Below are 14,740 nucleotides of genomic sequence, written 5' to 3' on the forward strand. Positions count from 1 at the left end.
CTTCCACATAACCCAATATTATTTTTATTAGGTGATATTGAAGGGATAAAACCAAAACCCAAATTGAATAAATATCAGAAAGAATTCATAAAAATTGCATTGGCAGTAGCTAAAAAGGCTATTGCAGTTACTTGGAAATCGGATTCATACTTAAGTATAGATGGTTGGAAGAACGAAATTTTCAGCTGTATTCCACTTGAAAAAATTACTTATAATGTAAGAGATAAATATGAAACATTTCTGAAAATTTGGCACCCTTATTTACAAAAGACAGGATTAAATATATAGGTGCTCTGAAGATAAAATTATTGGTTATTTGGGGAAAGAAAGAAATATATATACTAAAGCTATTATGAACTCCGTGGAGCATGTGGGGATCTTCCGATATCCAGGCATTCTTTCTTTCTTTCTTTCTTTCTTTCTTTCTTCTTCTCTTTCTTTTTCTTTCTTTCTATAGGGATATGTTAGGGGGGAGGGGTTAAGGGGAGGGGGGAAGGGTTGATAATTTTTTTTTCTTTCTTTCTGTAATCATTTGAAAGCTCAATAAAAAAAAAAACTCCACCAGAAAAAGTGGGATTTTCCCAGTGGCCACCCATTTTAATTCCACTTCCCATTCCCATTCCGCCACGTTTGTCCATGGCCTCCTCTACAGTTGTGATGGCTGGAGGAACAACACCTTATATTCCATCTGGGTGGCCTCCAACCTGATGACATGAACATTGATTTCCTGAATGTCCCTGCACTTCACCATTCATCATCCCCTTTTCCCCTCTCTCACCTTATCTCCTTACTTGCCCATCGCCTCCCTCTGGTACTCCTCCCCCTTTTTCTTTCTCCATGGCCTCTGTCCTCTGCTATTAGATTCCCCCTTCTTCAGCCCTGTATTTCTTTCAACTTATCAGCTCTTTACTTCACCCCTCCCCCTCCCAGTTTACCTATCACCTTTTGTGCTTCAACCTCCCCTCCACCCCACCTTTTAACTCTACTCCTCATCTTTTCTTCTCCAGTCCTGCTGAAGGGACTTGGCCCGAAACATTTCCAGCAACTGTGGATTTTCTTTTGTTCACAGTACTCCAAAGTAGGTCTCACCAATATCTTATACAACTTCAACATAACATCCCAACTCCTGTTTTGATTTATGAAGGCCAACGTGCCGAAGCTTTTCTTTATAACCCTATCGACCTGTGATGCGACTTTCAAGGTATTATGGATCTGTATTCCCAGATCCGTCTGTTCTACTACACTCCTCAGTGTCCTACCGTTCACCGTGTAAGTTCTATCCTGGTTTGTCCTCCCAAAGTGCAAAACTCATGCTTGCCTGCCTTAAATTGCATCTGCCATTTTCAGCCCATTTTCCCCAGCTGGTCCAGAATATGATGCAAGCTTGATAATCTTCATCACTGTACACTACACCCCAGATCTTGGTGTCACCTGCAAATTTGCTGATCCAGTTTGCCACATCATCATCCAGATTGTTGATATAGAAGACAAACATCACTGGACTCAGCACCAATACCTACAGTACACCACTAGTCACTGGCCTCCAGGTCAGGGAGGCAACCATCTACTACCACTCTCTGGCTTCTCCCACGAACCAATTGTCTAATCCAATTTACTACCTCATCTTGAATGCCAAGCAAATGAACCTTCTTGAATAAACCTCCCACGTGGGACATTGTCAAATGCCTTGCTAAAGTCCATATAGACAACATCCACTGCCTTGCCTTCATCAATCTTCCTGGTAACCTCCTTGAAAAACTCTAAAAGACTGGTTAGACATGAACTACCACACACACAGCCATGTTGACTAACCTTAATCAGTCTCTGTCTAACCAAGTACTTATATATCTGGTTCGTTAGATCCAATCATTTTTTAGTTGAACTTGTGTTTTAAAAAATCTTTTCATCAGTGGCTTATAATGTAAAGAAAAACAGTAATTGAATTAATACATTAAGTCAAATTCTCTCCCCACACTGAGTATTTCCTGCATTTTCTTATTTTATTTTGGATAATATGTCCATAGTGGAGTTTGCAATCATTTGGTTACATGCTCTTAATGATATTTTTTGGACATGGTGAGTTTAGCAGCCATTTTGATTTAGGAATTGTAAATAATAATGGGAATTGATAGAGTTGTTATCGTTCCTCTCCATACCTTGTGACACATCGGGTGGCAACCTTGCTGTGTTTTCAGCATTTGTCTGTTTTTTTACGAGGTTGAGTGCTAGCTTGACGCTCAACCAGCATGGATAAAAAGTGAGCGAGGAGCCGGCTGGATTTGAATTCAGGACCGCTTGCCTCAAAGTCCAGTGCTGATGCCACTACAGCATGGCGTGAACATCGAATTCTCCATCTTCTGGTAATTCCCCCCCCCCCCCCCTCCCTTCCCCCATCCCAGTTTCACTCTGCCTCCTCTTCCAGCTGCCTATCACCTCTCTCGTGATTCTGCCTTCTTCTACTACCCATAGTGCTTCCCCCTTACATTCCTTCTTCACCTTTCCTGCCTATCCCCTCCCTGATTCCCCTCCCCCACCCCTTGATCTTTCCTCTGATTGGTTTTTCACCCTCCCCCCACCTTCTTTATAGGGCCCCTGCCCCCTCCTTCTTCTGTCTTGACGAAGGGTCTTGGTCCGAAACGGTGACTGCTCGTTTCCACGGATGCTGCCCGACCTGCTGAGTTCCTCCAGCTTGTTTGTACGTGTTGATTTGACCACAGCATCTGCAGTGTACTTTGTGTTTAGCACTGGCTGTCTGAATGATAGAGTAGACAGAGCATAATTTTTTCTGAGGATAGGGAAATCCAGAAAGGTAGATCACCAAGGACCATAAATAAGCAAGAATACGGTTCCAACAATTATAGAGTTATAGAGCACTACAGCACATTAATGGGTCCTTGGGCCCATCTAATCTGTGCTAGCTAGGTCTTCTGCATAGTCCTATATACCTGAATACCATAGCCCTCCATACCTCTGTCTTCCATGTACCTATCCAACTTCCCTTCAATGTTAAAATTCAACATGCATTTCCACTGGCAGCTTGTTCCACACTCGCACCACACTCTGAGTGATGAAATTTCCCTCAGATTCCCCTTAAATATTTCAACTTTCACTCTAAACCTATGAACTTTAGTTCTAGTTTTAACTCAAATGGAGGGGAAAATTACCTAACGAATTCATCTCATCAATACCTCTCATAATTTTGCAAAACTATGTGAGATCTCCACTCATTCTCCTGTGCTCATGTGAATAAATTCCTCACCTGTTCCAACATTTCCCTGTTTACTTGGGCCCTCAAGTCCAGGAAGCATTACGTTAACTCTCTTCACAGATATTCCCTGGCCCAGCTCAGAATCTTCTACATGTCAATACATACAGTTAAAAGGAAGCACTTCGATTTGTGTAAGGCTGGCAAGATGCTGGAGTCTCTCAACCTGCCCATGGCCTCTGCATCCCCCTCACAGGTCACTCTCCCACCCAGTCTTATATTACCTGCAAACTATATCTCTCCCTCATTTAAGTCATTCATATAAATGTGATTAGAGGGGTTGAAATGCTGACCCCTATGGTAAGCTGCTGGCTGCTGTTGTTAATCAGAAACAGACCTGTTTACTCCTACACTTGGTTTCAAGCTGCCAACTTCGTGTTTAACTGTACTTTACCACTAATCCATTGCCCTTTCGTCTTTGCATTCTTCTCTCTTATAAGAAATCTCACTGAAAGCTTTCTAAAATACACCCTATTCACTAGTTGCACTTTATTCATTCCATTTTCAAAAAATTACAGTAAATTTATGAAAATTATTTCCTTTTAATTAATCAATGCTGTTTTTGACTGTTCTTGTCACTGATTTACAAATTATTTCAGAATGGACAGGCATTTTCCTCATTATTGATACCAGGTTAACTGGTCCATTATACCATTTTCTCTCTCTCCATATATTAGCTGCCCTTTAATCAGTAATAACTGATCCAAAGTCCAACGAATTCTGGACAATGATTGCAACTGAATCTGCTATTTCTAGGGCCTCTTCCTTAAGTATTCTGGGAAGCTGGGTATTGGGCATTGGGGATTTGCCAGTCTTCCTGTTGGATTCTACAGTTTTCCTTACACTGTTTTCCTCCTAATAATGATTTACATCAGCTCCTCAACTTTAGGCTCTAGGTCCCGTAATGTTCCTGTGAGGAAATTCAAACAATAGGGAGGAAAGAAACAAACTCTGGAGGAACTCAATGGGTTGTTGAGTGTCTGTGGGGAAAGGAATTGTCAATGTTTCTGTTTGAAGCCCTATGTAAAGAATAAAAGTGGAGAAGAAAGGATAGCTGACATAGAGAGGAGATGGGTAGGGATGAGATTGAGAGGAATGAGGCCATGGAGAGATTTGAAGACAAGGATGAGAATCAACTTAATGCTTATTATTACTAAAAGTCTTGCGGTGGGAGAAGGGGTATGATGTGTTTTTGAATTCCTTGCAATGATTGGCTGTAGATGATGCAGAGTGCAGCCAGTGAAAAGCTTGATCAGTAGATCAAGGGGAGGGAAGGGTGAATCGGAGTGATAGAGCTGTGCAGCACAGAAACAGGCCTGTTGGCTCACTAGGTCTATGCAGACCATAATGCCACATGCCTGTGTTGATTACATATCTCCCTATGCCTTGTTCATTCAAGTATTTGTCTAGATGCCTATTAACTGTTATCGCTGTCCATCACAGGTAAAGCCCTCCCCACCACTGAGCACATCTACAAAGAGTTTAGTTACAGGAAAGCAGCATCTATCATCAAGGACCCCCACCATCCAAGCCACATTCTACTTTTCCTGCTGCCAAATGGAAGGAGGTACAGGAGCCTCAGAACTTGCATCACCAGGTTCAGGAATAGGTATTACCTCTCAACCATCAGGCTCTTGAACCAGAGGGGATAACTTCACTCACCCAAAAACTGAATTGATTCCACAACCAATGGACTAACTTTCAAGAACTCTACAATCTCATGTTATCAAGATTTATTACTATTATTTTCTTTTTTTCCCTTTTTTTTGTTTTTGCACAGTTTGTTGCCTTTGGCATTGGCTGTTTGTCCATGTTTGTTGTGTTTCTTTGTACTTGCTGTGAATGCTCACAAGAAAATGAATTTTAAGGCAGAATATGGTGACATATATGTACTTTAATAATAAATTTTCTTTAAATTTTGAACTTTATTTGTTCCTGCCTCTATTACATTCTCTAGCAGCTCATTCCAGATACCAACAACACATTGTGTGAAAAATTTACCCCTGAAATTCCATTAAAACTTCTTCCCTCTCACCTCCGATTTATGCCCTTGAGACATTCCTCCCAATGGAAACTGACATTGGCTACTCTACCCTATCAATGCCTCTTATAGTTTCTTATACCTCTATCATATAATTTATCTGCCTCATTATTATGGCTGCTCTTCTTAAATAATGATATAACATGACCTATCCTTCAGTCTTCCAGTATATCGTCTGTGAGTACTGAAGATGCAAACATTTCTTCTGATTTCCCAGAAATTTCCTCTGCTGTTTCCCATGGCATCTAAGGATACAGCTGATCAGACCCTGGGGAATTTATCCACCTTCATGTGTTTCCATCACCTTCTCCTTTGCATTGTTGATATGCTCCAAGTTGTCACAGTTCCTTCTCCTGAACACACTAGTTTGCATGTACTTCTCCACAGTAAACGCTGCGAAGTATTCATTGAAAACCTTGTCCATTTCCTGTGGTTCCTCATATTGATCACAGGACTGATCCATAAGAAGACTTATTTTCTCCATAGTTACCCTTTTCCTCTTATTATAGTACTCATAAACCTTTAAGGTTTTTTAAAATCTTGTCTGCTAGGGATATCTGGTGGCATCCTAATTTCCTTCCATAGTGAACCCCTATATCACTAATAATTCTTGGGGGACTTGTTTGATCCCAGTTGCCCGTGCTTGAGATGTGCCTTCCTCTTTCTCCTGACTAGATCAATAATATCCCTCATCAACCAAGGATTTCTAATTTTGCTTGCCTTGCCCTTTGCTCTAACAGGATCAAACTGCCCCAGAACTCTTCCAATCTCACTTCTGAAAACCTCCCATTTCTCAGTTGTCCTTTTACCCGCCGCAAATAGTTTTCTTTGTAACTGTAAAGCTTTAATCTGCATTCTGTTATAGATTTTCCTTGTACAGCCTCAATGCACTGTTACAATGAAAAGATCTGCATGCAATACGGATAGCAAGCAAAACAAAGTTCTCCACTGTACCTCAGTACATGTGACAAAAATAAACCAAATTACTTTATTTACTAAAGGTGAGCAAAGGGAGATAATTCAAAGTTCTGGTGCCTAAAAAGTATAAAGGGCTGAGGGACACACAAGAGTTGGAATCAAGAAACTCTGATTAAATCATGGGTTTGAAGAAAGTAACAATGGCAAAGTTATAACTGCTTAAGGGAGGATTTTAAATGAAAGTGTGGGAAATTTAACTTCTCACTTCAACCCCTCCCACACCTACCTACATTTCTCCATGGCTGCTTTCATGTATCACCCACACAAGGGAGTCTGCAGATGCTGGAAATCCAGAGCAACACACACAAAATGCTGGAAGAACTCAGCAAGTCAGGCAGCATCTCAAAATCCTTCTTCAGGATATCCCCTCTTGCATCCCATAACATCTAGTGAAAGAGTTGAGCTCAATCAACTTCTGTGAGTGAGTTCAATTCTGATGCATCAAAATTAGCTCCCCCCCCCCCCCCCACCAAAGCAATCTTGTGGATCAGTCCTATCTCGGCCCAAAATGTCGATTGTACTTTTTTCCATAGATGCCGCCTGGTCTGCTGAGTTACTCCAGCATTTTGTGTGTGTTGCTTAGATTTCCAGCATCTGCAAATTTTCTCTTGTTTGTGAATTGATTACTATCTTGAAACTATTATTTTTTATGGTCACTGGTCCCAAACTGTTCCCCCCGCTGGCACATCCAGCGTTTTCTCAGCCTTATTCCCTAAAAGAAGAACAGGAAGCTTCTTGGAGAGATGTGGTCATTTTCACAGGCTGAAACCTGCCCTTTCAAGCTCTGAGATGAACTCCCATCTCTTGAAAATTGGCTCCCTCAACCCATCTTTCTTTCTTTTCAAATCTTTTTATTAATTTTAAGAAAAACATAAGTAAAATAAGAGTACAAAACATTTGAGAGTACACAATTAATAGTTTAAATAAACAATCAGATATGTAATAATCAATATATAAGGCCTCCCAAACTCATAGTATTAATGTAAAGGAATTAAGAAAAAGAGAAAAAAGAAAAAAAAACCAAAAAACTAAGAGAATTAAAAAAAAACTAATAAAAAAAACTAACCAACATGGGCAATTGCATAATGTTAAATACATACAGTAGTGCCGATAACGCCGAACCTCCATCCACACAATTCAGGGTAGTAACAATAAGGTTCAGGATCAGACCATTTAATTCATATGAAAATGTTGAATAAATGGTCTCCAAGTTTCCTCAAATTTAACTGAAGAATCAAAAACCACACTTCTAATTTTTTCTAAACTCAAACAGGAAATAGTTTGAGAAAACCACTGAAATACAGTTGGAGGGTTAATTTCTTTCCAATTCAGTAAAATAGATCTTCTAGCCATTAATGTAACAAATGCAATCATTCGTTGGGATGAAGCGGATAAACGCTTATTATCTATCATTGGTAGACCAAAAATTGCGGTAAAAGGATGTGGTTGGAAATTAATATTTAAAACTCTTGAAATAATATTAAAAATATCTTTCCAATAGTTTTGTAAACAAGGACAAGACCAAAACATATGGGTTAATGAAGCAACATCAGAATGACATCTGTGACAGGTTGAATTAACATAAGAATAAAATCGAGCAAGTTTATCTTTAGACATGTGAGCTCTATGTACAACCTTAAATTGTATTAGGGCATGTTTAGCACAAATAGAGGATGAGTTTACCAATGATAAAAAATTTTCCCATTGCTCAGTAGATACAGAACAATGCAATTCTTCCTGCCATTCCTTCTTAATTTTTTCTGATACATCTGGCTGTGCATTCATAATCATATTATAAATGATAGCTACTGAACCCTTTTGACAAGGATTGAGAGCTAAAATTCTTTCTGTAATGTCCAATGGACATTCTTTCGAAAAAGACTTTAATTCATTATACAGAAAATTTCTAACTTGCAAATATCTAAAAAAATGGGTTTTAGATAAATTATATTTATTAGATAGCTGTTCAAAGGACATAATGTTATCATCCAAAAACAGATCACGAAAACATGTTATACCTTTTGTTTTCCATAAGAGAAAAGCTTGATCTATAGATGATGGTCGGAAGAAGTAGTTAGATATTATAGGACTTGACAGCATAAACTTATTCAAGCCAAAAAATTTACGAAATTGAAACCAGATTCGTAATGTATACTTGACTATGGGAACCCATCTTTTATTGAAAATACTATCTATGCCTTTGTCAGCTGCGTCCTTGAAACTTACAGTGTTTTCTTGGTCAGCCTCCCGCTCTCTATGCTCAAAATGTTAAAGCTCAACTCTTTCATTACTCAGCTGAATACACTTACCATACGTCAAGTGCCCACACACCCGTCACCACTCTTCTCACTGATCTACAATGGCTCTCACTCACCCAATGCCTCCAACTTAAATTTCCAGAGTAACACACAGAAAATGCGAGAAGAACTCAGCACGTCAGGCAGCGTCTATGGAAATGCATAAACTATCAACGTTTCGGGCTGAGACCTTTCATCATCAGCTATATCCTTAGATGTTATGGAATGCAAGAGAGGACATCCTGAAGAAGGATTTTGAGATGCTGCCTGTCTTGCTGAGTTCTTCCAGCATTTTGTGTGTGTTGCTCTGGATTTCCAGCATCTGCAGACTCCCTTGTGTGGGTGATACATGAAAGCAGCCATGGGGAAATGTAGGTAGGTGTGGGAGGGGTTGAAGTGAGAAGTTAAATTTCCCACACTTTCATTTAAAATCCTCCCTTAAGCAGCTATAACTTTGCCATTGTTACTTTCTTCAAACCCATGATTTAATCAGAATTTCCTGATTCCAACTCTTGTGTGTCCCTCAGCCCTTTATACTTTTTAGGCACCGGAGCTTTGAATTATCTCCCTTTGCTCACCTTTAGTAAATAAAGTAATTTGGTTTATTTTTGTCATATGTACTGAGGTACAGTGGAGAACTTTGTTTTGCTTGCTATCCGTATTGCATGCAGATCTTTTCATTGTAACAGTGCATTGAGGCTGTACAAGGAAAATCTATAACAGAATGCAGATTAAAGCTTTACAGTTTCAGAGAAAGTGCAATGCAGTTGCAAGGCCATAGTCAGGTAGACTATGAGGTCAAGAATTCATCTTGTACTAAGGAACAATTCAAAAGTCTTAGAACAGTGGGGAAGAAGCTGTCCTTGGGCTTAATAGTAAGTGTTTTCAGAATTTTGTATCTATTGCTTGATAGTGGGGTGGGGGTGGGGGGTGGAGAAGAGAGAATGTCTGTGGTCAGTGGGGTCTCTGATTATGTTGACTGTTTTTCTAAGGCAACGAGAAGTTTAGACAGAGTCCACGGATGGGAGGTACGTTTCCATGATGTGCTGAACCATGCGGTCTCGGGTCAGAGCAGTTGCCATACCATGCTATGGTGTGGGTCAAAGAGTATCTGCCTCCTGAAGAGGTAGAGGCACTGGAGAGCTATCTTGGCTGTGGTGTCTGCGTAGCTGGACCAGGACAGGCTTATGATGATGAAGCTCTCGACCCTCTCAGCGTCAGTACTGTAGATGTAAAGAGGAGCAGGTACACTGCACCCTTCTGAAGTCAATGACCAGCTTTTTGTTTTGCTCACATCGAGGGGAAGGTTGTTGTGATGACACCGTGCCAGTATTTTCTCTATCTCTTTCCTATATTCCGAATCATCATTACTTGGAATTTGGTCTTCTACTGTTTTGATATCTACAAGCTTAATGATGGAGTTAGATTAGAGCTATACAGTCATGAGTGAATAGGGAGTAAAGCAAGGGGTTGAATACACGGGCTTGGGAGGCACCAGTGTTGAGGATAATTGTGCTGGAGGTTTTGCTGCCTAACATTACTGGTTGTGGTCTGTTGGTCAGGAAGTGAGGATCCAGTTGCAAAGGGAAGTGTTGAGTCCCAAGTCTAGGTTTTTTTGTATGTCTTTGCTTGGACTTATAATATTGAAAGTGGAGTTGTAGTTAATAATCAAAGTCTAACGTGTTCCAATGATGGGTGTAGGGCCAGGAAGATGGCACTCGCCTTTGACCTATTTCAGCAGTAGGCGAATTGCAATGGCGTGAGATTGTTTGGGTGGCTAGAGTAGAGGTGTGCCACAACCAGTCTCTTGAAGCACTTCATGATGATGGATATTAGAACTTCATGATGATGGTGATAGTCATTAAGATATGTTACCTTATTTTCCTTAGGTGCCAGGATGAGAGTGGTCTTCTTAAAGCAGGTGGGAGCCTCACAATGAAGCAGGGAGAAGTTAAAAGTTCTTGCAAATATCTCCCCCAGCTGATCAGTGTGGCATCTGAAGATACTGTTAAGGACACCATCTGGGCCAGATGCTTTTCATGGCTTTACCCTCTAGAAGCCTGATCTGATATGCTACAATGACTGTGTGTTCAGGTGTACCGAAGGTGCTGTTCTTTCTCATTCCCTCCCTCCCTCCCTCTTTTAATGGCCCATCTGCCCATCTGCCTACCCGTCTGGTTCCCCATCACCTTCCTGCCTCTGTCCCACACCCCTTCTCCACCCTGTTTCACCTGCACATCGACACATCTCCAAATGTTTCAACCTATCATCTGCCAGCTTCTATTCCACTCCTCCCTTGCTGGCTCTTTTCTCTCAGTCTGAACTGGAAACATTGAATTAGATCTTGTGCCTGCACAGATGCTCCTCAAACTACTGAGTTCTTCCAGCATCCTGACTTATCTTCTCACTCTCCTTCTTTCAACTGGCTACAATGAGGGGGCACATTTTTAAGGAGATTGGAGGAGAGTATAGGGATATGTCAGAGAGTTTTTTTTAACGGAGAGTAGTGGGTGTGTGAAACGGCTGCCGGGGTGGTGGTGTAGGCAGATACATCAGGGACTCTCAAGAGACTTCGAGAGTACGCGAATGAATGAAAAGTGCAGGGCTGTAGGGGAAAGGGACGGGTTAGAGTATTTTAAAAGATCGGCACAACATCGTGGGCCGAAAGGCCTGTATATTTCTGTATTCCGTCTCCCTCTCTTCCTTAAGATCGCGTTTGAAGTCCAGCCTTAGAGTAAAGTTTTCAGCCGCATTCCTGCCCGCATCTCTCACTTAGCGGGGGACTCCCGTGTTAGGATTATGTTCCGCGGAATACTCTGGGTATGTTTTACAGTAGGCTAAAACTGTTACAGAAATTGCTGAAGTTGTCGGCGCAATTATTGGTAATTTAGCCCTTAGACCGCCCTGTTCTTTCCAGAGAATTTGTACTTGATCCTCTCCTCAGATATAATTACAACCACAACCCGCTGTAACTAGCGCTGGGATTATTCCCAGGCTGAGGCTGGTACAGCCGGGAGACAAGAGTGATACAACGGATTACGACGTGGGACGGAAAGTGCCCTCAATGGATATTTTACTTCTGTTCCCGTTAAATTTGGAGGACGGAACGTGAAAAAACGCACGTAAGTTAAACTGGATAGTCGTTCCAATATAACACCAACCTGCTCACTCAAAAGAAGACCCATCCCCCCAAAAATACACTCCCTGCCGCATTGTGGGAGCTTGCTGTGTAAGAATTGGCAGCAGTATGTTATTGGCTGCAAAACGCCTTGGAAAGTTTTGAAAGGGTTCAGGAGAAGCGCTTTACAAAGGCAAGTCCCTTAGGTTTGGTCGTTACACTAGCTTCGGGAATAAACGTCTCAAGTGGTTCGAGAGGGTTTAAGCACGGCGGGGTGGCGTTTCTCGGGGTTGGACGGAGTGGGGGTCTTCGCGGGGATGGTGCAAAGTTCCATGAAGCTCTCCACCTATCCCCTCTCGCTCCATCCCCGTGCCCCCACCTCGGTAAGCGGTGTGGCAGCGAGATGGTACATGCCTCGGGAGCGCAGTGCGCAGCCGCGGCGCCTGGTAGCTGCCAGTGCCAGCGATGTACCAACAGCGACAGGAACTGCAGCCCCAGCCTGGGCGCTACTATGAGTCCACTCCCACCAGGAACTGACCATCTGCCCCGAGTCGCTGAAAGCACTCGCCGCCCAACAGCACCTTCCAAAAACTCTGCAAACCCAGGATGCCCGGTGGAAAAAGAGGTCTGGTGGCACCACAGAATACTTTCTTGGAAAATATTGTCCGGCGATCCAGCGGTAAGCAAACACTCGCAGCGATGCGCTAGAGCACTTTATGGGATTAAATATTGATTGGCAGGACGCGAGGGGTTACCTGTACCATCAGCCTTTTTTTTGACTCTTTTACTTAATCTCTCGTTTTCGGAGTTGCACATAAAATGAAATTAGATTTGAGTAGATCGTTTGCGATGTAGCAAAGCAAAGCAGACCTTTAAAAACTGGAAATCATTTATGCTTTGGATTTAAGACTTCATTTCGGACCTGTCTTAATTTGTTAAAGCGACATCCCACAGGAACAATTATTTCACAAAATCTGAGCGTCAAAGCAAGATGTGACCTTAGAGTACTGCTAAGCATTAAGGAAAATCAATTTAGAGAAAGACTAGTTATTGGACCTTATGAAAAGCGGTGTTAAACTTGTGACTAAGCTGTGCGCAAATAAGGAATCTGTATCCTCTGTATGCCGAAGACAGACTATTTGGTTTTGTTTAGTTTTAATTCAACCACTTAACAAGACTGTCACTGAACATGATTAACGTTTGTCAGAAGCAAAATGCCGAAGCGTCAGACAGTGTGTGAGGTGCACGGGCTAGCAAACATTGACCAGCGGTGGTACTTCGTTTTGGGGAAAGTGCCTGCGTTTGTTAATTTGGCGCCGGTCCAAACGTGGTGAGCGAAGTAGGGGTTTCCGGAGAACACCTGGACCTTCACTTCCAGTCCAGTTCCAGTCCGCGCGAACTAACGGAACACAGCTCCAAAGACTGAATAGATTAGAAGACTTGATTTGAGCAAACCGTGCTGTGGGGATGGAGGCGTGGTTGTTGCTTACCGGTACAAAGTCTGCAGTTATTGATGGGATGTAAACATCTCCATGTAAACCATTCTTCCACCTTGCGCGATCTTTTTAGCAAATGACACTCAGTGCTGAGCGTTCATCAACAAACATACATAACAAGACTAATCACAAAACCTGCAGCCATCAGCCTCCAGAATAAATTCCATATTATGATTTACAGCATTGAGATCTCGCTGGTGTGTGCCTCATGTATTGACACAAGTGTACCTTGAAAGGTTTTTAATTTGCATAGTTTAGTATTTCGCGCTATAGATCGTAGCTTTCAGTACAGAAGGGATGGAATTTAAGAGGAAGGAGGTGATGGCTTCGTTTGTGTTATTTTGTTGACACAAGTTACGTCTGTTTGCACCCAGCCGTGTTATCAGGTGGCTGTAATATATAAAAAGATGCTGTGGTCCGTTGGAATTTCAAGTTCCCACACGCTCCATTCGCTGATTATTAAATAAAATCAGCGCTGGACTATTCGCAATTACAATCGTTTCATCATCCCATCAACTCAAAGTGGTATTTTTCCTGCCGTTACGGGTCGCTGTTACTCCTCACGTAGTGGGCACCTCACCACCACCTCAATCCACCGAAACCTGCGCCATCTCCCCCCAAACCCCGTTCACCACCGTGGTGAACCTTGGCGACTAACTCCTGAGACGAGAGGTCGGCAAACGACTGCGTTAATCTCTCAACAGGGACTCTCAGTCAGTCAGATAGCATCTGGGGAAAGAGAAGGCAGCTCATCAAGGCTTCGACCTGAAACGTTAACTCTGCTTCCCTTTCTACAGACGCTGACTGACCTGCAGGGTCGATTTTATTTCAGATTTCCAGCACCTTCAGTTTTATCCCCCCACTTTAGCGCACGTCCACTGCTCATCTTAAAGTGACAACATCTCCAAGTTATGAAGGGATCAAAGGGGCAAACACTTGGGGCTATAATAAAAGACTTCGAAAAGGTTGAGAAACTTTAGCAATGCACTTAGCTCCTCGAAAATTAATGAAATGTCGCTCGTTTCAAAATCTATACGAAGCGTAACGTGAAATCCGTTGCGTTAAAAGAGTCAAAAACATCTCACAAAAAAAAACACACGGTATCTATTGTCAAAAACATTTGAAGACCGCAGAAAATTATTAGATATAAGGTGCACTTCGGGATTCTGAGAATGAATGGGCGGTTGGTAATTGGTAATTCACGGTCACTGTCGGATGAAGACCCCATGTTTACGAACACCGCCACAAAATCAGGCCCACTTTAACCACTGGCGCGCAGATTGCAGAATGTTTCCGAAGACATTACTATGAAAATCTTCTCTAGTTTTAGACCTGGGGATATATGTGCAGCTTTTTTTTTGAAAGTGGTGGGCATGTTGAGAAAGTAGTTTTTAAAAAAAAAATTCGCAAGGGATTAAGGGATCCAAAAGCAAAGATTACGAGGGATAAGTTATAATGAACCTTTGGAAAACGTGTGTCTGCCCACGGTTGTGTAGTTCTCTGTTCATTTCTAGGCATCATACTTAAGGGAAAATACAAAGGATT

At 41.9% G+C, this 14,740-nt stretch overlaps 1 protein-coding gene across 2 annotated transcripts in view; it reads left to right on the forward strand.

Annotated features, from left to right (window-relative positions):
• The first annotated feature begins 12,160 nt into the window (after positions 1-12,160).
• The window catches only part of kcnh5b (potassium voltage-gated channel, subfamily H (eag-related), member 5b), a 668,271-nt gene continuing 665,691 nt past the window's right edge, over positions 12,161-14,740 (forward strand). For both annotated transcript variants that reach the window (XM_073039513.1, XM_073039515.1), the window contains exon 1: positions 12,161-12,378. In XM_073039513.1, the coding sequence (XP_072895614.1) occupies positions 12,306-12,378 (73 nt within the window). In that variant the 5' untranslated portion in view covers positions 12,161-12,305. The remainder of the gene's footprint in view (positions 12,379-14,740) is intronic.

This window comes from Hemitrygon akajei, chromosome 3 (assembly GCF_048418815.1).
Source record: "Hemitrygon akajei chromosome 3, sHemAka1.3, whole genome shotgun sequence".
NCBI classification, from domain to species: Eukaryota; Metazoa; Chordata; class Chondrichthyes; order Myliobatiformes; family Dasyatidae; genus Hemitrygon; species Hemitrygon akajei.